Source organism: Streptopelia decaocto, assembly GCF_964273445.1.
Source record: "Streptopelia decaocto genome assembly, chromosome: 1".
In the NCBI taxonomy this organism is placed as follows: Eukaryota; Metazoa; Chordata; class Aves; order Columbiformes; family Columbidae; genus Streptopelia; species Streptopelia decaocto.
In genome coordinates, this window is record NC_138663.1 from 94,676,333 (window position 1) to 94,702,673 (window position 26,341).

Below are 26,341 nucleotides of genomic sequence, written 5' to 3' on the forward strand. Positions count from 1 at the left end.
GCTGTTAGAGTCATGTGCTTAATCTCAAATACTGAGAAGAACTCAGTACTGAATCACAGAGGCTAACTGTAATTTGTTCATTTCACAGTTCAGATGAGTGAGTGTTTGCATGTATTTGCTTTAAGCACTACTGCAAATAGCAGGCTGTTTTCTTGATAGAAAAAATATTTCCGTCCACTTTGTCTCAGCATCCCAGCATGGAGGTCATTTCCTCAAGCTACTGCATGGCTGTAACCTATCTTCTAGCAAACAGGCAAGCTGTGGCTTTGATTCTGCTACTACTGTTTTATTTAGATCATTTGAAAAGAGTTTGTGTTTTATGACACATGTGCCCGGGATCTAAAGGTAAGAGGACTTTTACATCCCGCTGTGTTGTCAGCAACCCCTTGACCATACTCTCATCACAAAGGCAGAGGGAAAAAAGGGCTAATGCTTGGTGGCCCCCCATGATTTGTGCAGGAGAGCTAATATGCACAGTGTTCCTCAACCATTCCCACAGCAGGAAGAATTGGCATGGGTATAGGAACCTACAGAAAGAACCAGTCTCCACCCAAAACGTGTCTTCCTACTAAGCCAGGCAGTAGTCCTGGGTGCAGTACTAGTGACGTATATTTCTGGTTCCTGGGCTAAGATCTCTGTTTTTCTACTTGATGCTGCAGCTGGCCTATTTCCTTCTCCCTGCACATCTGACTAATGCCCATCTCAAAATCCAGCTGGCTTTTTGCTTTTGAGGAGCAGGAACTCTGACAACGGTGGTCAAAAGCCTTCCCTGCTCTAACCTGGCAGGTGTTGCTGCACCTGTCATTGTCCCTGAGCACAGACTGGGGCAGAAGAAGTTTAAAATAGAAAACAAACAAACACCCAGTAAAGTAATTATTTATTTAGTGGCCGAAAGAGGGAAGTCTCCCAAATATTAATTTTGGGGGTTGGCAAAACTGAAGTCAGCCAAACAGAGTCCAAAAGAAGCATTAAGGTAGAGAATGATTCTGTTTCAGCTGCTGGCTGAATCAGAGAGAGGAAGGAGCTTCAGATGTTCCTGCTGTTCTATTGCTGAAGTAGCAATTATCCTATCTGCCTTTCACAAGGCTATTATGCAGTCAGCCTCATTTGAAGGAAAGATGTCTAGAGACAAAAGATTTATAAATACTCTTTTGTTCACAGGTTCCTTTTAAAAATTGTTGTTTTGTTCTGTTTCTTTTTTTTTTTTTTAATGTCACATTTATTTGACAAAGGAACCTCAAAATTTCATTGAGTTTAAGATTAGATCATTAAACCTGAGACACTATTATTTGTTACAGTTGTCCATGACTCAACCACAAGATCTCATTTCAGCAGCGGTTATCATTAAAATCAGCATTAAAATACTTTTTGTCACTAAAGCAAGAGGTAGTATGAAGTACATTAAATACCTTTGAAGGAAGACTTGCCCTGAAGGCTGACCCTACTTACAATATTTGCTGGACATCTCATATAGCCAGTAAATGTTTTTAGGCACTTCAAAGTTAGTGACAGCTAAGCGCAGCAATTCCTGTTCTCAGATCTCTTTTGGACAGTTTGGAAACCACTAATACCTTGTGTGCACAAGTTGACTGTTGTCAGGGTACCAGTAATCACAGTCTTTATATATCCAGGATAAAGATAACACTGTCCAACTAGCAGTAGAAATGTAAGGACTGACTCCTTTGGAGTAATTATTTGATGAGCAAACACTATCAAAGAAATCTTTAAGACAGATGTATGTCAAAGAGGCCACCAATGCATCAGTGAAATAAGTGAACTAAGAAGAAACTCAGTAATTCAGTCTAATAATTGTCTCACATCCCTGGTACCTCATCTGCTAAGGACCAGAAACATGACTTCCAATTTCACCTAGTTAGTTAGCATTCCTGTCAGCTGCTGTGCATGAACTCAGACCAAATTCAACCTAAGCATTTTAGTCATCACTAGATCTCACTTTACATTAGGATCCATGACATATGACAGGGTATTAATATTTACCTATAATATAATAGGCACTCTGACTACTACGAAAAATGACTTTTCAATGTAGACGTTGCCAGGATTTATAGAAAATTAATTAATTTTCCTAGAAGGTGACAATGCCTTCCCGACATTGGCTGAGATCTTAATGGTACACTTAATATAAATATAGCCTGTCTTACTAAAAAGTGCAGATCAGCCTGTGTGATGATTGTGTGATAACACTGAACATGTGCCAAACACAGTGAGACTTACCTTGTGCCAACAGGTTTCCTTCCAGCTTAGATAAGTAACCACCACAGCTGCCTTTCATTACAACTCTCAAACCAGCTCTGTTTTAAACATTAAACTCAGTGTTAAATACTAAATGTTAAATACTAAATATTAAATACTGAAGTAGCTGGCTCTACAGCTGCTCTGATTTGGAGAAGAGGAACTTCATGGAAAGCCTCCTCCTACCATGCACTGTCTGGTAGACTCTCCCTAGAAATAGTTTGCATCAGCCCATCAGCACTTCTCCTGCTAGGACCCTGTTTAAGTCCATTAGCTGGGAACCCCAGCTTCCCAGTACTCTTGCCCCAGAGCAGATGGGCTGATTATTTGTGCCCTCAGGGGCAATGATGAATGAAGTCAGGGATGTAGCTTTGCTGCTGAGAAAGCACATATTTAGTAGATAAACATATTACTAGGATGGCAGCATATTGTAAACACCTAGAATTGAATAACTGAGTCCCAGGAGTTTGATGGCTTGCAGTTTGCAAATATATGGTCAGTTGAAAGTTAAGTTCAAGAGGAAAGTCATTAAATATCGGCTATTCTCATTATGAAATTGGTGCCCTATTGCTTAGTTTGATGACAAAATTTCCAGTTCAGACACTCTGCAATGCATTTACAGTCTTCCAGTAATATTGCTTTGAAACCCCATTCAAAAACACCATATACAAATAAACTTTACAATGAAACTCAGTGTTGTGTTTAACCCCATCTGGCAACTAAGCCCCATACAGCTGCTTCCTCATTTCCCCCGGTGGGACAGGGGAGAGAATCGAAAGAGTAAAAGTGAGATAACACGTCGGCTGAGATTAAGGCAGCTTAATGGGTAAAGCAAAAGCTGCACACACAAGCAAAGCCAAATAAGGGATTCATTCGCTGTTTCCCATGGGCAGGCAGGTGTTCAGCCATCTCCAGGAAAGCCGGAATCCATCACACATAACAGTTACTTGGGAAGACAAACGCTACCACTCTGAATGTCTCCCCCTTCATTCTTCCCTAGCTTTATATACTGAGCATGATGTCATATGGTGTGCAATATCCCTTTGGTCAGCTGAAGTCAGCTGTCCAGGCTGTGTCCCCTCTCAACCTTTTGTGCGCTCCGCACCTTCTTGTTGGCAGCCCAGTATGAGAAGATGAAAAGTCCTTGACTGATCAGCAACAAATAAAACATCAGTGTGTTATCAACATTATTCTCATATGAAATCCAAAACACAGCGCTATACCAGATGCTAGGAATAAAATTAACTCTACCCCAGCCAAAACCAGAACACTCAGGCTTTGGAGTAGAGGATGCACTCAACCTTAAAAAGACGGATCTCTGAGCAGCCACCTGGCTGCTATATTCCCTGAGGTGTCTGCTAGAAATGGTGATTTTCTGAGGAATAATGTAGTAGAAAATCCATATATATCTATATTGTTGGAACTAACCAGCAAATCTTATGAGAGCATTTATTTAATTAGCAGGAGGAGTGTGTCCAATGTTCTTCACTTGAGAGAATTTGAGTTGTCCAGGTCTCCAAGGTATACCCTAAAACTTGGTCTCTGCTCACTGAATTCAGCAGCTGACCAACTTAACAAGGAGAGACTACCACCACAGGTGATTCAATGATTACTACACATTAGCTTGGTATGCAGCTTATGAAATTATGTAGATCACCACATATCGAAGCTTACAATAACATACCAACAACATCTGTAAGTCTGAAACATGGTCCAGAATTCCCTTTAGGTCAAGCAGAAGATTAATGTAGCTCGTTAACAACCAAGGTATGAGAAAGACAGGCAAATTCTTCACGCACAAGATTGTGCTAGAACCTGTTTCTTCTTAAGATGATTGTGATGGCCATACCTTCATTGGAAGATTTGCTCTAATGGTTCATGCTAAAATACCAGCATGTGCTAGGCTTTCATCACCCTTCTAATACATGAAGACAAAGAGCTGGATATATATATACTATACTCATCACATTAAGACAGGGGATTCAACTTCTGGAGATCAGCATAGAAGAGTATGCCCTTGTCAGAGTTTGCAACTAATGTAGGTAGACTGCATCACCTGCTACAAGATTAACTGGAACATCTGTGCTTTTTCCTGTGTCCCTTAGTCACTGGAGATCTAGAAATGATTTCTGCACAGCAAATCTTGGTAGGCACAATCTTAATTAACGTGGGTTCTCCAGAGTGCAGTCATGAACATACATAAAAACTAGCTGTCTAGCTTCTGCCTGGTACACCAAGGACAGATTCTGTCTGAAGAGATCTCTTTTCCTCACAGGAGAGCTGAAATGGTATGATCTCGCTGGAGGACACCTACCATGCTTTCTGTGGCAGTAACCTAACACAACTCTTACACAATCTCTTCAGGAAGGATGCTGAAGTTCTCCAAAACCCTGGCATTATATGTGCCCACTGTCATTTAGCAGAGAATTGGTTTTCCATGGGCAAAAGTGACAGCAAGACTCTACTGCTCATTCAGACTATATTTTAAAAATTGCACATCGATAGCAAGCTCCATTGCATGGATTTTGGACCCTTTAATAAAGGAAACCTAACCTGCCCTCACTTTCCCACTCAAGACTGCACTGGATGGTGCTGATTTGCAGCCTGTTGTTCTGCCCTGGAAGAGAGCTGCTGTACCCCAAGGGCTGCCTTTCTTCTTGTAACCCACAGGACAGAGAGACTATAGCCACTTGTGTGACCTCCTACAGGTCACATAGGATATACGGTAGCATTTTATTGCAGTTTTACTCGTTTGATTTGAGACATCAAGGCTTAGCCTGATTTTTTCTTAGTTCTAGCTCCAGAGGATGTTCTCTGAGTCTTGTGGTCACTGTCTACAGCGCAGTAGAGCTCAGTGCTACAATTTTATTTCACAAAGACCACTATGGACTTTAAAAGTGCAAACCTGTCCCCACAGACTATATACTCTCTTCTCTAGTCCAGTTCAACAAAGTCCTTGTTAATGGAGTAGACAGCAAAAATGCTGGCAGGACTCATCAGTGCAGTGCAGCACCTTTCAGCAGGTTTCCATTCATTCTCTCATCTGCAGGTATGGACACCCATAGCAAATAAAGAGCAGGATTACAATCAAGATTCAGATAACTTCCTTGCCAAAGGAGGACCCAGTCATTACCAGTGATGGCCCACTTATAACAAATACACTTTTATACTGCAGGCAACTGCTCAAGACTCCGTAGAAAGGATTTTTAAGTCATCTTCAGGCCCAGGTTCAGTGGACCATTACACCAGTCTTCATATAACTGCCCTTACTGTGGTCTTTGGTTCTCAAGAGCTAGAGAAAATAGCAAGGATTGCCACAGTCTTCTTGCTATTTTCTTTGCAGTCTCAGTTCTTACTGCTTCAATTGCTGGCAAAGCGGATCTCTATAGTGCTTCTGCCAAGCAGAATTATTGCTGTTGCCTCAGGGTCTGATACAGCTGTTGGTAAACTTCCACCCAGTTATTTTATGAGGTGCTTCGGGTTATCTTCTGGGCACAGCTACTGTGTTCTCATTCTGTGTCAGATACAGGCTGATATGGTTTTCCTCTAGCCTAGCTAAAACACTCCAACAACTGCTTTAATTAAAAAAAAAAAAAATCATTTTTTATTTTATGTATATGAAACAAAAATAATAGAGGAATCTAAGCCATTACAGAGAAAACAATACACTCCTTTAGATCAAGCACAAGCATTTTTCTTCCCTTTCAGATCAGGGAAAACCAATCCTAACCAGAAAAAGTCCGTCACCCTGCAAAGAAAAAAAATAAAAGGGAACCTCTACCAACTTTGCTCGCTCACTTCCAAGAGATTTACCTCAATCACTCACCTCTTCCTCTGGGTAGACGCCCTATATAAGTCTATTAAATACAGCTCATACCTCTCGACTGATCCTGAACACCCACACTCTACCAGTGTTAGCTACTTATATAAAGCAACCTGTACACTTTTTATACCAGCTCTCACATATTGCTTGAATTAAGCAGTAAGTGGCCAACAAGTGTGGAACTAGAAGTGCTACGAGTGCTTAGACTGGAGTTGCATAAGACCAGAGAGGAGCAGAGCTTGTTGGAGGAAATACCACATAAATCTGAGGTTCCTCCCTTGCAGTTTGTGTTCATGAGGCATCAGACCACTGTGACATCAGTAATACTGCAGTACTACAATGTAAAAGCCAAACTAAGCCAAAGCATGTCGTTCTGCAATACTACAAACATGATGACACAACTTCAGCAGAAGGAATTATGTTATCACAACACAACTCAGTCTCAGAAGACTAGATGGACCTTAGGAGCTTATATACTGGTTATATGTAATTGTTTAAGGAAAATAATCTATTTTCCATTCAAGTAATTGTAACAGCTGTTATCTTTAAGGTATCTTTATGTTTTGGTCCGAAATGTTTGTAAACTAGGTAATGCAGATTTTTTTGCATCAAGTGATCTTATAAGAGATTAGTGAATTCAGGCTCTATTTTCAAGATATTTGGAAATTTAATATTTATAAGCGCTGCACCTATTGTTTTAGTCTATGACTAATCCTTAAGTATGCTATGATTATTATATGGCAAGTGTAATAGCAACCAACTGAATACGGCAGATTAAGTGTATTTAGACTTAGTTATCCAAATATGTACTTTAGAAATGCACATGTAAGTTTTACAATTAGGAGATTAAAATGACATGGCTAGAGATAAATAAACTGTTTTCTTAAGATCTCTGGTATCTGGTTTTGAGTATAAAAATTGGTCAGGTTTGAGCTTTGTTTGGAAACTTGCCTGCTAATTGTATGCAAAGACTGTTAAATATACATCATTTTTCCACTGTGTAAGCATAAATTATTTCCTGTAATAAATTTCACTGTACATGCTACTAGGCTGTATATAGATCAGAAATGGATATAATTAGCCTGTATTTGTCTTCACGTCTATCTTTGTTTCCAAGGGTTGCTATGGATAACTGTTCTTCTACCTCCTGTGTTCTCATTTTGCAAGTCTTGGGAGCCTCACAAGGATGAATCCTCTTGTCCATAGCATTAAATATTTATGCAATGACCTGATGAAGCAACTAGGTGAAAATATGGGCAATAATGCAATAACTATTACATCTTCTTGCTTTTAATCCTAAAGAAAAGCATATTGCAGCCTTCCTGTGCCTTCCTAGGACAGCTGTCTCAAACAGTGTAGGCAAGCTGAGAAATATGCTAACAAGAGGAACATTTTCAGGAGTTTGCCTCTTCTCTAAACTTGCATTTCCTGGGAATTATAAAATTCACATTAAGAAGTATGCCCGATAGTTACGAATGACAAAAATGTCCACTTTCATTTAAACTGAGACAAGATACCATATCCCATTTTCTTCACTGGATATTGCCATGGTAATCCATTTATGGATTGATTTACTTCAGTGTGTATCTGGGAATGGTAAGAACTGCAATGAAATACATGCTACAAAATATTTCTGCCTAGCATGGAGGATTGCCTTCCGCGCAGCACTTCTCGCTTTGAGAGACCAAATTCTCTCAAAGAGAGATCTGTGGCCCCGTGATCACCTGGGGGGTATTACTGCCAGAGGGATCTCCAGCCCTTTTGTGTGAGGACTAGATGACTTCTGTCCTCCTCTCCCAGAACCTCAGCATTGCTGAATGACACCTGAGAAGGGCTGGGAGACTTGTGATTTGGAGAACATGACCTTGCTCTGTGCCATTAAGAAGGAGTAAATTTTTTTTCCTGGAAATAAATGCAGATTCTGGGCTTTACTGTGGATGAAACCAGAGTGATATGGATCCCACAGTTTTCAGGCAATCTGCACAACCCCTGGCAGTGGCCAAGCTTTCCCAGTCTGTAGCCACGTGCTCACTTGCTGATTCTCCTTCTCTGCCCAGCACATTGACCCAGCTGGTGGCACAGTGAATCGAGCCACAGCTCCAGGTCACAAGTGGGGCTGCAGTGGCAACCTTGAGTCCCTACCTGGCCTTCAGCTCACCCCTGCCCTGCTGCTGCAGTGCACTGTGCTCTCGGCCGGACTGGGGAGCTAACACAAATTTTAAAAAGCCAAAGGAAAAGTGAGAGCACTGGGAAGCAGCGCTGCTCCCACAGCAGAAACCCTGGCCCAGCGGGGCTCCCTCTGTCCTGCAGACCATGTCCTTCTGCACATCTTCCCACATCCCTGCACACCTTCCCACGCCTTTCTGTCCCCCCGCATCCCTCTCTCCTCCCGCAACCCTCTGCACATCCTCCTGCACGCCCGTGCCCACGGACGCTCCCAGCTCCTTCCCGCGGGGACCGCAGCTTCAGGTCCGTGTTTCCCCACGCCGGGGACCCCGGCACCCGCGCCCCAAAACGCTGCAAGCCTCCAGCAGCGGCCCTGGGGCCGGCAGGGCAGCTCTCCGCCCGGTGCCGCCTCGCCCTGCACGGTGCCAGCGCGGAGGAGGGTGGCACAAAGCCGTGACGTCAGAGCGGCGCTCGGGGAGAAATGCCATGACGTCATCCTGCTGCCGTCCCCGCGCGGGACGGGCGCCAGGAGCCGCGGCTGCCGCCGGTGCCCGCCCGGAGCCGCCCCCGCCGGGGCGGGTCGCGCAGCGCGGCGCAGCGCAGGGCGGGTCCCGGTCCCGGCGCAGAGCCGCTGCCGGGTGCGCTGGGCCCGGGCAGCCGCCGTGCCAGCAGCTCTCGGCGGGACGATGCGGATGGCGGTCGGTGCGGCAGCGGGCGAGGGGGCAGCGCAGAGCCCCGGCCCCGCCGCCGTGTCGCTGGGCTTGAGCGTGGCCGTGGTCTCCAGCCTGGTGAACGGCTCCACCTTCGTCCTGCAGAAGAAGGGGATCGTGCGGGCCCGCGGGCGAGGTAGGGGCCCCGGCGCTGCGGTGGCGGCGGGCGGGAGAGCTCCCCCGCCAGGGCCTTCCCAGGCTCCCTCTCCCCCCAGCACCGCCGTCTCTCCCCGGGAGCCTCCCGGGTCTCCGGAGCATCGCCCCCAGCACCGTGCGGGACGGGTCTCCCCGCCCCGGGAGCAGCCCGGCTTCCCACGGAGTCGCTCCCTTCCTTTACTCCCGCGCAAACCCCGCGGAAAGGCCGCGGCTGCTCCGCGCTGCGGCGGCGGCCGGCACGGGGGGATGGGGGTGCCGTGGGGCGCAGCCCGGGGGGGTGCGCGGAGGACAAAGCCTCTGCCCGGGGGGGTGACGGTGTCGCCTGGAACAGGGGACGCCTTCCAGGCGGTTAGACCGGGGGAACACGCCTTAGTTTGTCACCTGAAGTGTGTTTGACATCAGAGATCGATCACTGGACCGTGGCGTAAGGGATGTATGTGATAAATTGCCGAAGAGACGGCAGGTGGAGAGCACCGGCGGAACATTAACGGAGACCTCAGCAACAGCTTCCCGATGCCTGGCCTGCTCACTGTCTCTGTCACGCTGTGATACAGCACCAGGGACGCGTGTGTGCGTGCGTGTGCGCATAGGTTTCTCTTGCGGTATTTTTGCGTACCTGTGGGACTTTTCTACCTGTTTCTCTGGCTCGGAGAGTTCCATGCCATGAACAGCACCAGCCCATCTCTTCCCTTGTACATTCGAGCTCTTCCATGCACACACACCACAAGTTACATTAGTCACGTGGTGATTTCCTTTTGTAGAGAAGGCGCACCAGTAACATGAAATCACTTCTTTATTTTTCATATTGAAATCCCATACCTCATTGTTTTCTCCTGTGAGCATGTTCAGGAACTGACTGTGCTGCCTAGACAGTTTAGCCAAAGCAAAGCCATAAATTCACAGAGTGTGAATATCTGTGTTTTATTCTGAAACTGGAACTCCCCAAAACACGTCGCTTCTGATTAGCATTTGCTAGTTGCATCTTGATGCTTTCAATATGGAAAAATGCAATATATTTACTAATATTATGCTTTTATGTGAGGAGAAAGTTGTAAATGCAGGTAGCACGAGACCTTTTTATTGTATTTCTATGGTCAATAGTGATTTGTTTTAGTGATGATGGTGTCTGTGCATGTGTGAGCAGAGTTTCTCGGAACCCTTTCTTATGAAAAATCCTTTTTAGCGACCAGGACATTCTAGGTATTTTCTCTACATATGTATGTGTGTGTAAATACATATATACAAATACATGTATTTGAGATGATTAGTGTTAAAGCAGCAGTACATTTCCAGTGCCTGCTGCATCTAGCGTGTTCAGGATGGATGCAGTGTGGCAGAGCAAGCTTGCAATTGTGTTACTACCAGCTGGCAGCCTGATCTAACAAGTTTATTTTGCATTTTCTGCAATGACTGTTACAGTTAAGGGCCTCAGACAAAGTACTGTTTTGCAAGCATAGTCTCCCTTTCCCTCCAAGATGGCTGTAATCCATTTTTATTGTCCACAGAGAGATCACGTTTGCATCATAAATACAAATCTTTTTTGTAAGGGAAACAATGAGAAAATGCGAGACAAGGAAATGATTTTCTATCCCAAGGCAGCTGAAGGAAGTTTGCCTTCTGCAGTATAGGTGGGTCTGGTTACTCCTGAAGAGCTTTTGGTGGAGCACTGGGTTAAGTGGGTGGTGGGTCTGTGCCTGCCTTCTCAGCGCTGGCAGCTGCAAAGCATCCTGTTTTGATATTACTGATGTTTATTTGTGTTATCTTGCTGAGCAATTTGTAGTATTTCCTATTGCCTTGCTCAGTGTGGAGACATCCAGGCAAATACCCTTGGTTCTCTTTCATTAATCACAGAATCGGTTTGGTTGGAAAAGACCTTTAAGATCATCAAGTCCAACTGATAACACAACACTGCCAAGTCCACCACTAAACCATGTCCCCAAGAAACTCCTCCATGTGTCTTCTAAATACCTGCAGGGATGGTGACTCAACCACTTCCCTGGGCAGCTTGCTCCAATGCCCGGCAGCCATGAAGAAGTTTTTCCTAATATCCAATCTAAACTTTCCCTGGTGCAACTTGAGGCCATTTCTTCTTGTCCTATCACTTGTTACTTGGGAGAAGAGACCAACACCCTCCATGTTACAACCTCCTTTCAGGTGGTTGCAGAGAGCATTAAGGTCTCCCCTCAGCCTCCTTTTCTCCAGGCTGAACAGCCCCAGTTCCCGCAGCTGCTCCTCATCAGACTTGTGCTCCAGACCCCTCACCAGCTTCGTTGCCCTTCTCTGCACTCTCTCCAGCACCTCGGTGTCTTTCCTGTAGTGAGGGGCCCAAAACTGAATGTAGGATTCGAGGTGTTGTGAAGCAGTGCAATTCTGCCTTGAATCTAGCAGTCGGAGCTGGAAGTCCGAGATCATCCGTGTCAGATGATGTCTTTTTTCCACTGGCTTCAGTAGGTGTTGTATAATTAACAAGGAGGCACTTCTATCTTCTCTGTTAAATCAATAATATAGTATCAATGCAATTAGCAATTGTTGCTTTGTTAGAAACAGCAGCGGGTGACAAATATTTTGCAAAGTTATTTGAGTCAATATTTTCTATAATTTGTGCCCCCAACAGTGTTTTTATTTTATATGCAATAACAAAAGTCTGAAAAATTATTACACCCACTCTAAAGCTGGCCATTTTCATTAGTCATTTTCCATCTAATTTCAATTATATAGTGTTTTTTCCAAGCATTTCATATTTTATACGTCTCCAGAGTTATAGATGACTGTTTTTCTTTCATTTGGGATTTCAGAGTAGGTACAATATTCCCTATTGCTCCAGCATCTCTCAAGAGAGCATCTTCCCAAATAAATGCAGAGCAGAACATAGGAGCGTAACATGACGCTGAGGACGTGGTCAGTGGTTGCCAGGTTTTAGTTTAGTAAGTGGTCGTTAGCCACGCTGTTCTACAAAAGAAAAACTTATAAAATGTGGTACACAAGCTCACCTGGCACATCACAAGGCAAGAGCCTGTAATCTGATGATTAACATAATCATCCTTGAGCTTGGGAGACACTAAGGTACAATCCATAGTTTTCAGTCCTCAGTTTGAACCATGGAAGTATGTCAGGAACTCAGAGGCTTCAATCATAGCATTTTCCAATGTTCAAATGCAGGAGGATCAGTCCACACTACGACACCACCAAAACTGCATTCGAAAACCATTTCTCTGCTACAATTTCTCCAATGCAATTTCATTGAGGCTATATTACCAAACTAACTGATCCAAATAATGTTTTTCTTCCATAGGTTTCCCATTCTCATAGTAGCATTTCTAATGTGGCATTAGAAACATTGAAATGTATGTTTCAATGGCACCCTGTGAAGCATTTGGTGACATTCTGGATGCTCCTCTAAGTATAATTATACTGTGTCAGTGATGCATAAGTACTTCACTGGAAACCAGAACTTTTGACTAACATGTTGTCTTAAGAAAGTCCAACTTGGACACTTAGGTCAAATCCAAGCACCCCCTCTCTTGTTTTACTCCCATTCAGTTGCCTTGAAGAACGGGGTCAACATGGTCCTTAACAATTGAGACTGTTGACATTATTCTATTTCATAGTTCCAATTTTGCAATTTCATATTTTTCTAATAAGTCTCCTTATACTTTATTTTCCAGGTACTTCGTACTTAACAGATATAGTATGGTGGTCCGGCACTATTGCAAGTAAGTATCTCAAAAGGTGTTGGTTTTTTTGTGTTTGTTTTATTTTTAAGGGAGACATTGTGGTTAGATGGTGAAATGAGACATCAGGAAAACTGGGTTCTCATCTTGAATCTTACACTCACTTGTCATGAAGTTTCCATCCCTCTGAAGTATCCTGCCTTTAGTAAACTCTCACTCTTGGCTACTGTGTCTGATGGTGTCTGAGAAAGCAAAGAGCTGGGGCAGTCCCGAAATCTTTCCAGATTTCCAAATTTTTTGGTACTTGCAGCTGTTGGCAGCCACATGGTGCTCTGACTCCGGTTCCTGCGCAGTTTGTGTCTCTGGGTTGCACTGATCCACTTAGCTGTTAATAAAAGCCAAAGCTGAATAAGAAATTGTCGCTCTGCACAAAAGGGCTCATTGAGCACATGTTATTTTTTTAGATCAGAAAGCACTTAGCCAGCCTCAACTGAAAAAGAAAAAATCCTTTTTGATTTCTAGTTTGACAGATACAGTTTCACTTTTGCTTTTAATCTACAAGATTAATGTGAAGCCTTGTGTGGTGCTGATATGAAATCAGTGTAATTCCACTCTTAGTATCTTTGTAAACTCTGCTCAGGCTAAGTTCACTCTCCGATGTGAATCCAGAGCATGGGGAGCAGCTTGCTTTCTGCTCTTGCAGTTCAGCCCTAGTTCTACCCATGAGCTTAAAATCATACCTCACTTTTGGACTCTAACTCAGCCTTTTGTGAATTATCTGGAAATGTTCTAATGGTGTTTCTGAGAAGTATATGAGTCCGATTGCGCCTCTTGTTTTGTGGCAAAAAGGTAAGCCTTTCTTTTTAATGTCTTCAAGCTATGCAAAAGGAACGGAAACTCAGAGATCTCCTGAAGGACAAAGTTCAGGGAAAGTGTAGGAACCAATGGAGATTCAGAATAAAGTCCTCAGCTAATTTAACCTGATTTTAAGTAGCTTTTTATCAGCTTCCTCCTCTGCCAGGAACAATACTGCCTAAGTAGCAATAAATCCATGCATTGATCACGGCCCCCATCTTGAATCTCTGAGCAGAAGGAGTTAAAATAAGAGAGGTTTTATTACAGGAGTTTATCTTGGCAAATCAGAGAAAACAATTTCATGCTTAAAAGAGCTGACTGAATTGAATGAAGGCAAAATAGCTGAAGGGAATGGTATCAGTTGGCTTTTGTCCATCAGCTAGGTGCAGGTATTTCAAAACCAAGCCTCAGTAAGTTTACAAAGGAACCAAGGAAAGAATATCTTAAGGATGTTATAGATTCAGAATTGCAGGAGAATCACAAAACAGCAATAGCAAGAGCCAGGGAGGAACCTATGGGATGCACAGAAAGTAGCAGTATCCCCATCTAGCTGGGTGAAATTATAACAGCTGGTATAATTTTCTCAGGCAGGGTATTTGGAGTTAGGATGACTAACAAAACCTGCATGAACTCTGTCAACATGTTTTCACAACATTTGTTCGGATGGTGAACAAACATTTCTGGGTTGGTGTGCTGACTCAGCATAACAGTGCCTAACTCTTTTGGGACCTTGGGATCCATTGGATTACTGAAGACTTGAAGGGCTACAGATTCTGCTAAAAGATTTTTTTTTTAAAGTCAAAAGAATAATTGCAGCGTGTGTAGAAGTATTTCAATGAGCATTAAACTAAGTGCCTAATTAATTGGTTTCAGTGCAGGTTTTGATAGCAGCATAGATGTGGCTGGTTTTTATAATGGATACATGTATGTTTTATTGCAGATGGGGAATGCACTTGTGATGTGAAATCTCCTGTTTGTCTCCCCAGACTGGGTTTTATTTCATATTGTGGAGCAGTGTTGGAGCTCCTGAACTGGACTTTAAGATAAAACTGGGCTGGAAGATGCACTCTAGGAACATGCCTAATGCACACCAGCTGCAAATAAACTTTCAGTCTGTGGGAGCAGGCTGAAGTTAGCCCAAAATAAAGCCTCTGACATGTGTAGAGCAGACATCTTTTGCTGCATGGTTCTACTCGTGGCCTGCTTGCTAATGTAGACACCTCAGTGTTCATCCAGATTTGTGTTGCAGTAATTTTGGGGATATTGGTGCTCCTTTAGCAAGCTTGAAGCTTGGTGTGCCTTCCAGAGCTGAAGCCATGACTTGACTTAGAGCATTGATGGAGAGGAATTTCTATCCAGAGAGAACTGGATTAGGTTAGCAGCAAAGGTCCTCAGCGTCAGGTAGATGGTGACAATTACTGAGATTCTTTTTTTAATTGGTCTTAATTATTGCTGGTCTGTCATTCGTGGTGGTAAGAGACTTTTACTCCATGGTGATACTCAAAACTTCTGATAAGTTCAGTTGCCTTACAAATATGTGCAGTTTGAGGCTTCAGAGACCTAATTATGGACCAGTGTTGATGCCATCTGTTAGGCTTCTTCTAGCAGAAAAATAAGGCACTTGACCTCCAAAAAAGCAACGTTTTGTCAGAGTCACTTGGAACTGTATGTAACCTGCAGAAACGCAGCATGCCAGCTGTGCCCCATCCTCTGTGAAAGATCTGCCCCAGTGCCTTCAGATGCCTTGAAGATAATGTCAAAGTCGCCATGCAGGTCTGGTGAACACCAAGCCTGGGGCTGGTAGCTGAGTTACCCTGTTCCCAGAGGCAAGGGGAATTCAGGAGACCGTCACTGACTCTTATGCTCTAGAAATGCTGCTCATTAACTTCTCTGGCCCACTCCTCCACGTAGAGAAAGCCCCGGTGAATTGAATTAGTATAATTTTGCCACACTCTGCAGTTTTGTAAGTTTGTTTGTGTCCTTTCCTGCAGGTTACACAGGTCTTCAGCTCTACTGATAACGTGGGCTAATTTGGTAAATTAATTAATGTTTGCACAGTGCTTTGCAGAGGCAAAGAACAGGATGATGTTAATGATATTTGATAGTCGAGTGCAATACCAGCCTGAGCATAAAACCAGCTTGGATTCTTAAAATGTTTTTAAATGCTGATAATGGCTCTTAAAATCAACTGGAAATTCGAGCTGTTTGTAATTTGTGTTCAGCCTCAAGGTTCTTGCCAGTTACCACAGACCCTGTAACTATGCAGGCACCATGTTGACCCATTGTAAACTTGCCAGAACTTGCAAAACCATCCAGCTTTTCTTTTTTCACTGAAAACTTGAACACATGAACTGTTTATCACAGCTGTGATGTGCAATACTGTGGTGCATTTTGGAATTTGTTTTTATTGGGGGAGAGAAAAAAATTAAGATTGTGAGGCTGTTATTGTGACTTGTCAAGGATCTGTTCTTTTTACAGTGGTCAGGAATGACTTTTGATGTTATATAGTGTTGTGAAAATTTGATGCGGTCTACTGTATATTGAAGAGCCTTTATGCATGTGCTTAGTATTTCGTTACTATATTCCTTTCCTCAGTACTGTCCTTATTTTACCCCGCAAAAGTAACACTGCTGTTAGAACTATAACCAAGTGCATCTGTGCCACATGTATGCATGTTCTAAAGCTGAAATCATGGATTATATATACTTTTAGCCATTCTCATATAAAAATATTTGAGTGTAATATTGAGATATTTGAGCGTAATCAATGAGTGCTTGTAATTCATAGTCTTATTTATATTCAACTAAGAGAAGTTGCAAATGAGATTATATACTGTGGCCCCTTGGATCTTCTTGTGTGGCAAATATAAATCGTGTATTAAAAAATAATTTAAAAATATAGAAAATTCCATCCATTTTGTTTAAGGGCAAAATTAACAGAGCTAAGCAAATCTCTACCATCTGTTTTCCAGTCTTTCCCAAACAGTATTGGGTAAGTTTTCATTGCTTCTTTTTACAAAGGGATTTAAAGGCTTATTTCTGGTTCTCTTGGCAGTGGCTCTGGGTCAAATAGGGAATTTCTTGGCCTACACTGCAGTCCCAACTGTACTAGTGACGCCCTTGGGAGCTCTTGGCGTTCCATTTGGGTAAGAGTTTGCTTTTCTTGTTTTATCTGAGTGCTGTTACTGCTTAATAAAATGCCAGATGGACTCCAGTGATCACTGGAGGTCCACTCAGAAGATGTCAGGCTTATGGCTGTTAACGATGTGTTATAATGTCACCTATTCCTGTTTTCCCCAGCAAAGTGGTGGGAGAGGAAGGCAGTGGTGAAGAAAGGATCCCTGAGCATCTTCTGCTTTAACTGTCACTATGATCTGGAACAGATAAACATCTATATTTCCCCCCATCCCCCTTCACTATGGTTATTCTGGACTCTTCTGCCTTTCTCTTATTCACAGTTCCCTTATCATGTAGATCTTTCCTTTTGTCTCACATTCTTTCTCTCCCCTGCTATCCACAGCCCACATGTGTCTATTGATGCTGATTTTCATTTATTTGGATTTGGCCCCATTTCCTGAAGCGAGGGAGTCCCTTGCATATGCATGCCCACAGCTTCTTGAATGTCGTGTTCATGGGAGGAGAGGGAATAAAAAGGGCAGTGAGTGTTCCTAAAAGGACTTTAAAATGCAACTAAATGTTTTGTGAATAGCTAAACTACAGTTGTGAAGCTGCTGCAGTGAAAAAAGTACAGTTATTTAAAAACAAAGCTGTGAATTCCCTCCAGATTTTTCTGTTGCCTACTGTTCTTTGTTGAATTGTGCGTCTGCACACTGGTCATCTACTCCAGAGTGTAGATTGCTTTGTATTTGCTCCATGGCTGTCTTTAGCTTTATACACTATGAAGCACACTGATGGTGCTCTGCTTACCACCTATTATTTTATCCTAGGCCACATAATTTTGTGTATCTTGGTCAGCTACATGTCTGAGCTGAGCCCTGTGATCTTTGTAACCAAAAGTCACTTTTATCTCATGACTGTGTAGCACCTATAAAATGGGGCTTTGTGACAGCTAAATTGTTAATGGATAGATATCTGCCTCAGGGGTGCCGGATGCCTGGTTTGGGGGTTATGTTTTTTGGGGAGGGGGGTGATGTGCTGCTGGGTTTTGGGGTGGGTTTGGTTTGGTTTGTGGGTTGTTTTTTTAGTTGTTGTTTTGGTTTGATTTGTTTGTGGATGTGTGGGGGGTTTGGTTGGTTGGTTGGGTTTTTTGTGTGTGTTTTTGTTCTTGTTTTTGTTGTTGTTGTTTTTAATCCTGAAATGAGAGATCAAGGATTGAGTAAGACTGAGACTAGATGAATCTTTCCTAAGATAAGTCAGAAATGCATTTTGGGGATCTGCCAACATTTGGTTGAAAATCCACCAACATTTGATACTGTTCCTTTAAGAGGGGAATTCATGTGGTTCATTACTGTCAGAGCATTATTAACAGGATGTAGTGAAACTTATGATTTTCTTCCTCTTTGTGAAAGGTCCATTTTAGCTTCTTACTTACTGAAAGAAAAACTGAACATTCTTGGCAAGCTGGGATGTTTGCTGAGTTGCGCTGGGTCTGTTGTTCTCATCATCCATTCCCCGAAGTCCGAGAGTGTAACAACTCAGGCTGAGCTTGAAGAGAAGCTTACAAATCCAGGTACTTTCTTCTTTTATTAACTCATAATGATTTTTTAGAGATTGATCAAGAGCATGTGGGAGGAATAGACTTACCACTTGCATCAGGCAGGAAAATTTAGTTCTGAAGAAACCATGACATGACAGAAGCAAACCAGTACAGCTTTTGTGTAGGAAAACGATGCCTGGCTGTACTTGGACCTCATCAGATTTATTGATACATGTGTGCATAAAGGAAAGTGTGGATACTTTTGAAAACATTATCCTGGACAGGAAGCTCAGAACAATGGCCATTTGAACTTGAAATTTTCTAAAATTATGAAAAAACGTATCTTGCTACTTAGAGATAAAAGGTATAATTCTAGGATCTCAATTTAGGTTGTTTTATACAAACAAAAAAATTTTTATTGTCTTTTGTTCTTTAATTCTGCATTTGTTTTTTTATTAAAAGTCTATATTAGATACCAGCTAAGTTCCAAGCAGATTTCTTTGCAAAATAAAGGTGTGTAGAAATATGCTGTTGAGATGTGCTAATACATGCCAGACCCACTTTTATTTTTCTTGCAGAAGAGCTAAACTGTGAACTATTGCTATTTCCTGTAATTGCTTTAGGTGAGAGAAACTCAAACATGATAACGTTAGCTATCAAAAAAATTTGCAAAAAAAACCACCACAAATACCCCAGTGTAAATGTACCATTTCTGTCTGACCAAAAGGAATCAGAAATACATTTCTTTAAATATAAAACTGTAAAGCATGAAATGTTTTTCACCAGTCTAATCTGTGTACTGATGCTGTAATGTAAATGATACGGCCTTCCAGTTCTTCCAGCTCTCCTTACTGATCTCGGTCACCTTAATGGGATCTAACTTTATGTTTAAGCTCTTTGCTGGATCCGTGCACCATGCTTTATTCAACTGGTTATTAATGACATGTTATCACTGTTGCTGTCATAGAGGGCTTTAAGGAGTATAGTCCACATGGAAGAGAGAATAAAATTTAAAAAGCCATCTTAAATCCAGTTCAAATGTGCAAGTGTGTATTTGACTACACGATTTTTTTTTACCCAAAGAATATGACATTATCAGTTGCAGTGCCCACAGCATCTCTAAAAGCTCAGTGATTTGGATCTATATTCTATAGCAAACCTTAATCCTGGTGTATACCTGAACTATGACATGATTTGCCTGCTAAAATCTTTAGAAGACCAAGTGTTCTCACCTTGCTGTTATCTTGTTTTCTTTTTGTTTTCCAGTTTTTGTGGGTTATCTCTGCATAGTGCTGCTAATGCTTCTCCTGCTTATCTTCTGGATAGCTCCAGCTCATGGACCTACTAATATCATGGTTTACATCAGTATTTGTTCTCTGTTGGGCAGCTTCACTGTTCCCAGCACAAAAGGCATTGGGCTGGCTGCTCAAGATATCTTTCACAATAACCCGTCGAGTCAAAGGGCTCTGTACCTCTGTCTGGTACTTCTGGCAGTATTAGGATGTAGCATTATCATTCAGTTCAGATACATCAATAAGGCACTGGAATGTTTCGACTCCTCTGTGTTTGGTGCCATCTACTACGTTGTGTTTACCACCCTAGTCCTGCTGGCCTCAGCCATCCTTTTCAGGGAATGGAGTAATGTAGGGGTGGTAGATTTCTTGGGAATGGCTTGTGGCTTCACCACAGTATCTATTGGAATTGTTCTTATACAAGTCTTCAAGGAATTCAACTTCAATATCGGTGATTTAAATAAACCTAACATGAAGACAGATTAAAATATTTTTTTGAGGGGAAACTGGATGGCTCAGGGAAGGATGCAGAGCCTTTCGTTTCTAGGTCACTGATTCAAACATGGTTCAGGTTGGTAGTTACCCTCTGACGATTTGGTGGCCTACATGAATGAATTGGAGGCCTCCATCCAGTTTCAAAGGAACAGTTGTCCATGTACCCCAGTCCACACAATAAATGACCTTAATTGGAACCACTGATTGAGTCAGCATAGAGACCGATGTATTTCCTTACTGTAAAAGGTAATCCATCAGAAAAGATCTGGAGATATTCTGACAGACCTGTGTGCAAAAGTTTGTATTGTGGCTTCTGAGGTACCGTTTCTATAGGTAGAGAACATCAGTTTCTAATGCACTCAATCTGACACCTTTCATGAGTGATGTATACCTTTAAAATATGGGGGGGAAAAAGTGAGTGGAACAATGTGTTAATATCAATATAGCAATGTGTTCACCACCAAGGCTGTGAATTCTGAGATGAATGTTGGTTGAACCACGGACTGCAGATTTGTCCTTTGTAGTGACTGTCTCAGCAACTTGGTCTGCCCTATGGTGAAGACACTGGGGAGTTTTAAATTGAATTATTTCTACAGAGCAGTGGATCCTTAAAAATCTTTCACTAATTACTTACTAGCTGATGGTAGTGTCCAGGTATGCATTTTTCTTTGTAACTTACGTGCATTAAGACATACCGCATTCATCTGAGAGTTTTTAATTGGGAGCAGAGAGAGACTGTGAAGGATGTGGAAATGATGCACAGACTCATTGCCTATATGGTGGCTTATTTGTAAGCAGCTCAGAACTATTTCAGTGCCTTTGTAATCCGAAAATACTGCATAAATGTGAATGTATTTGTTTCAGATGGCCTATACCAGTTTAATAATTCTATTTCAGTGTCTATAATATTGGACTGTACTCAAATTCTAAACACATAAAGCATCCAGAAGGAGCCACACATTTCTGGAAGAATTTACAAACCTGAACTGAAACTTTTAGATGCCTTGACAGCTTCTGAAAGACCTATAGTCCTAATGGGAAGAGGTAATCAAAATTCAGAGAGAAGAGCGTGAGATTTCTCATGGCTCAAAAAAAAGATGGTCTGATCCTCTTGTAACATGGGAAAAGGAGGTTAAAGACTGAAAAAGCATAGACCTTCAGAGAGCTGAGCTGCAGATATCCAACAGGGATATACGTTCAGATCCACTAATCTACTGCCCTGTGTGAACAGTTCAGCAATAATGTTTTGTCAAGTAATACAAATAGCTTAAGCTATGACTGAAATGATTCTGAACTGCTTGGTTTAAACCATTTAGAGAATACTGAAATAGGAAAGAAATAGTTAACTTTCATGCTGTACTTACAATTGGTAGTTAAAACATCACAAGTCAAAAACTGGTAAGGAAAGCTTGAAAAGTAATGAATGTTGGTTTCCATTTAAGAACAAAAATGAAAGGGAACAGTGGAATTCAACATCTCTAGTTCAGAATATCTCTCGAAACAAATTAAAAAAACCCAATGCAGTTACAAGACAGCATTTGAAAAAGTTCATGACACTTTATCAAGATATCATGACTGTAGGTTTGTCGCTGGCTGACAGGAATGAGGACATTGATTAATGGGGAGTAATACTGTCCATTCTGTTGACATTTTTTGTTGACCTGAATTAATGTTACCTTAAAACTCAGCCTCCATTTTCATTTAAAAGGAATGTTACAAGCCCTTCTGATGGCAGCAATAATCATCAACAGTCAATCCTAAAGATTTAGTATTCTGAAAGGACTATTCTGAGGGAGTAACAGCCCCACTATGTTATTTGGAAGCTTGTTTTATAACTCTAAATTGAGGGGGGAATGGCTCTGAGATGGCAGAAATGCACATTGTTATAGGCAAACACAGAAACCAGGTATCTTACTGAAATAAAATAGCACTAGCAGAGAAAAAGCCATCTTCATGGATTTTCAAATATTGTGTATGGCTTCTAGAAAGTTTGAGAATTGTAGGTGAGGGGAATTGGACTATGAAGGCTGGTTAAACTAACCTCTGTCCATTGCTGATAGGAAGATGCTAACTTGGTTGTCAGCAGACAATTATGTTTTGTCATATTATTTCCTTTTTTTCTGATTGAAACTGGAGTTGTACATAAGTAAGGAGACCTGGAGTGACCTAGTTTTTAAAACAATGTTAGCCATTTTCTGAAGCAGACAAGTTCTCTTTTCAAAATTCAAATTTACAGTTCATGAGTTGCATGTTGGTTTTGTACTAGCCTTTAATCTCTGAAGACATCTGTGAAAATGTTTAGGTTAGAATGGAAATGACTGTGGTCTCATCTTAGACTTCCTTTAGCCATATTTGTTTGTCTTGTTTTGTTTTAAAAGTCATTCCTATTTATTTAGAAAGTGCCTATCCTCATATGTTAATGTGTATGCAAATTATTAGTAAATATTAGATTCAAAATATCTTGCCTGCCCTGTCTAAACCTTGCCATTTTCTGCACCGGACACACATAAGTTTACTCAATAAGCACTTACTATGCAGAGTAAGAATAAAGTAGCAGCCGCGTTCTGTGGTCCTCTGACCATCCTTACAGCTGGTAAATGTCTGCATAGGTTCCTTCTCTTCTCCCCAGCTGCTCTTCATCTGTGATGAGCTTTCTAGAGATGTCTAGTTAACCTTGTTCTTTAAAACACAGATGTCAAAAGCCAGCACATAAGGTGAAAGAAATTCTTGTGGCCTTGCACATTATTTATATCTGCAGCCTTTTACATCATGAATGCTAAATAATGGAAACCTTTATTTTTGCTACTTTGTTCAGTATGTAGCAGTGTTCTTTGGAGTTCTGCTGTACCGGGATCTGGTTCAGTTCCAACTTTAGAAATGTATTAGCATTTTCTGTTGTCACTGTTGGTATGATTCTTCTCCCCTCCGTCCCACGTCCTCCTACTTTTAGGCGTCCTACCCTTTTTAGTCCCATTGCTCTTCTGATTTAAAAAAAGGCACTGTTGAAGTAGAATTTTAGCTATTCCCTCCTTTTTTACCCCTTTGACAAGTAAGCACTTTGAATAAGACAGATATCAGAGTTCCATCATCTCAGGGAGCACGTGTGCATAGTTGCCTCCTGAGCTTTGGTGTCCCTCATGGGTCTGCCCTTTCCACGTTCTCTTTGCATTACATCTATCGGTAGCTATGAGCCAGATGACATCAGTTCTGATTCCAAAGTAGAAGTGGGAGAGGCTATGCATACAAAAAGTGGACTCATTACAGTGGTGGGACGTATTTGAGTTAAATTCCAATCCACATGAAAGGTGTTTCACTCTGGATGTCTGGCTTCTGTTCTGCTTGTCGAACTTACTTACTTGGTACTCACTTGAAGATAGCTTTTTAATCATTATCCCTTCAGTGTATGGAGGATTTACACATCAGTCTCAATCTTTATTAGGTGTCAAACACAAGAATCCCGCAAATGTTCAGTAGGAGAATAGGAACCTTTTTGATACAACCAAAAAAAAAGTTGTTACACCTTAAATACTTATGTAAAAAAGAAAAATATCTAAACAAGTTATCTGCTGTATTGACTTTCCAGGACTCTGTATGTGTAAATAGAGCCTATTTATTAGTGAGCTGCAACTAACATTAACAAGAGCCTGTCATATCACAGTTTGACAAGTGAGACTTCCTATTAATAACCTTGGTTTATATTGAAAATAGGTATTTTTATGGAGTAACTAGCACTGAAAAATGAAAACACTGGATTTTATTTGTTGAAATACCAGAATCTGAGGTTTAGCTTTCCTTTTTATTTAAAAACAGAAGGTTTGTATTTGAAGAAAGATTTTGAGTTATTAAATATGGGGTACTAAAACCAGGCTGTTGTTTCCACGTTATACCACTCTCACCTTCTTGTTTAATAAATATAAAACATCAAGGAGTCTGCAGTTCCTCCATTTTCTTGAGATGGTGTAACTGCTGAAATTTTGCTGTAAAATCAAATGTTATCAAATGTTTATCTATTACCTGTTATCTTTTCTTTACAAAGATTAGTCCTTTGTAATAATTTTTTGGTGCTACCAAATGCAGGCTAAAGTGATTGCAGAATTTTAGTGTGTATGATGTTAGGCATCAATCATGTCAACAGTTAGTAGTGCCCAAGTGTTTCAGACAGCAGTTTTGAAATATTATAGATTAAGAAATCGGGGGTTTTTAAGCTACAGCTAAGTTTCTTTTATTGTTTTTCTGTTGTGTTCCCTCACCCCCAGACAGTTACTCTACAAACTGGAAAATATTACACAAAGGGGTATTTTAAAATCAAATCTTTTTCAACTGTGGAACTTTTTTTTAAACTTTTTTTTTTTTTCTTGGAATGTAAAAAATAGTTCTAATGGGATATGGGGAAAAGGTGGATGGCAACAAACATACAGTGGCAGGTTTGGTTGCTTCAATGCTATTGCAATATAGTTACTACAGATCACATAAAAATGGTTTATTTTATTAGCTTCCAAATAATGTATATATATATATTTGTTAATGGCTTACAAGTCAAGCTTACTCACTTTGCTTTTTAAGAAATAGTTATAGGCATGTTGTATTTGCCTTGTGTAAATTATAAAAGGCTATTTATTAAGTTTTCTGATAACTAATCTATTTATTAACCTGTATTGTTTTAAAATAAATGATTTATTTCTAGCTCAATGCTTGTTTCCTGACTCCTCCTCTTCATCACTGTTGTGATTTATAGAATCATGGAATAGTTTGGGTTGGAAGGGACCCTCAAAGACCATCTAGTCCAACCCCCTGCAATGAGCAGGGACATCTTCAACTAGATCAGGTTGCTCAGAGCCCCATCTAGCCTGGCCTGGAATGTCTCCAGGGATAGGGCATCTACCACCTCTATGGGAAATCTGGGCCAGTGTTTCACCACCCTCAGTGTAAAATTTTTTTCCTCATGTCTGGCCTGAATCTCCCCTCTTTTAGTTTAAAACCATTGCCTCTATGATGACAACAGGCCCTGCTAAGAAGTCTGTCCCCATCTTTCTTATATATTTTTTTCTTTTAAGTACTGAAAGGCCACAATAAGGTCTCCCTGGAGCCTTCTCTTCTCCAGGCTGAACAACCCCAACTCTCTCAGCCTGTCTTCACAGCAGAGCTGTTCTAGCCCTCCAGTCATTTTTCTGTTGCTCCTCTGGCCCCTCTCCAACAGGTCCATGTCTTTCCTGTACTGAGGACTCCAGAGCTGGACACAGGACTCCAGGTGGGGTCTCACCAGAGCACAGCAGAGGGGCAGAATCACCTCGCTCAGTCTGCTGGCCATGCTCCTTCTGATGCAGCCCAAGATATGATTTGCCTTCTGAGCTGCAAGTGCACATTGCCAGCTCATGTCGAGTCTTTCATCCCCAGTACCCCTCGGTCCTTCTTGGCGGGGCTGCTCTCAATCCCTTCATCCCCCTGCCCACATTGATACTGGGGGTTGCTCCCATCCAGGTGCAGGACCTGGTACCTGGCCTTGTTGAACCTCATGAGGTTTGAATGGGCCGTCTTCTTGAGCTTGTCCAGGTCCCTCTGGATGGCATCCCCTCCCTCAGGTGTGTCAACTGCACCACTCAGCTTGGTGTCATCCACAAACTGGCTGAGGGTGCACTTGATCCCACTGTCTATGTCATTGATGAAGACATTAAACAGTACTGGTCCCAGTATGGACCCCTGAGGGACCCCACTTGTTAGCGGTGTCCATCCATTGTGCCATTGACCACTTAGGTTTAACCCAAGTGAGCAATATAACCACAATAGCTGCTCACTCACCCCCCCGCACACCCACCCACCCCAAAATAGAGGAGAGAAACAAAAGGGAAGGGAGAAACTTGTGGATTGTGATAAACACAGTTTAATAAAATAACACTAATATACTACTACTAATATATATATATAATGGAAATACAATATAAAATAAAAGATAGTCAATGCAATTCCTCACAAACTCCTTCCACACCAAGCAACTAGTCCCAGACAGCAGCACCCTTGTCCTGAACAGCTGATCCTGGAGAGAGAAAAGAGACAAAGGCAGAAAGGCCCAGAGGCCTCTACAAAACAGCAGGATGGCAAAAGGCTGAATTAACGGAAGTCCTGAAGAGAACTCCCCCAAAATGGAGCAGAACCAGAACACGTCTGTGTCCTGGCTCCATCCCAGCTCCGTTCCTAGCTGGAAGATCGCGACTCTCCTTAAAGATGAAGCGTGATGCTAATGGCATGGAATACTCTTATTGATCAGTC

At 41.8% G+C, this 26,341-nt stretch overlaps 1 protein-coding gene across 1 annotated transcript; it reads left to right on the top strand.

Moving 5' to 3' along the window:
* The first annotated feature begins 8,870 nt into the window (after positions 1 to 8,870).
* NIPA1 (NIPA magnesium transporter 1) lies at positions 8,871 to 24,766 on the top strand. Its single transcript, XM_082070280.1, has 5 exons — positions 8,871 to 9,088; positions 12,774 to 12,821; positions 16,689 to 16,779; positions 18,163 to 18,323; positions 19,557 to 24,766. The coding sequence occupies exons 1-5, from the start codon at positions 8,929 to 8,931 to the stop codon at positions 20,066 to 20,068; spliced, it is 972 nt and encodes a 323-aa protein (XP_081926406.1). The 5' UTR covers positions 8,871 to 8,928; the 3' UTR covers positions 20,069 to 24,766.
* The last annotated feature ends 1,575 nt before the right edge of the window (positions 24,767 to 26,341 follow it).

Excerpts from the sequence above, each read along its gene's own strand:
- NIPA1 (XM_082070280.1), top strand. The coding sequence starts at position 8,929 with ATGCGGATGGCGGTCGGTGCGGCAGCGGGCGAGGGGGCAGCGCAGAGC. Across the intron at positions 12,822-16,688 it reads GTGGTCCGGCACTATTGCAA|TGGCTCTGGGTCAAATAGGG; the intron begins GTAAGTATCTCA and ends TTCTCTTGGCAG. Across the intron at positions 16,780-18,162 it reads GCTCTTGGCGTTCCATTTGG|GTCCATTTTAGCTTCTTACT; the intron begins GTAAGAGTTTGC and ends TCTTTGTGAAAG.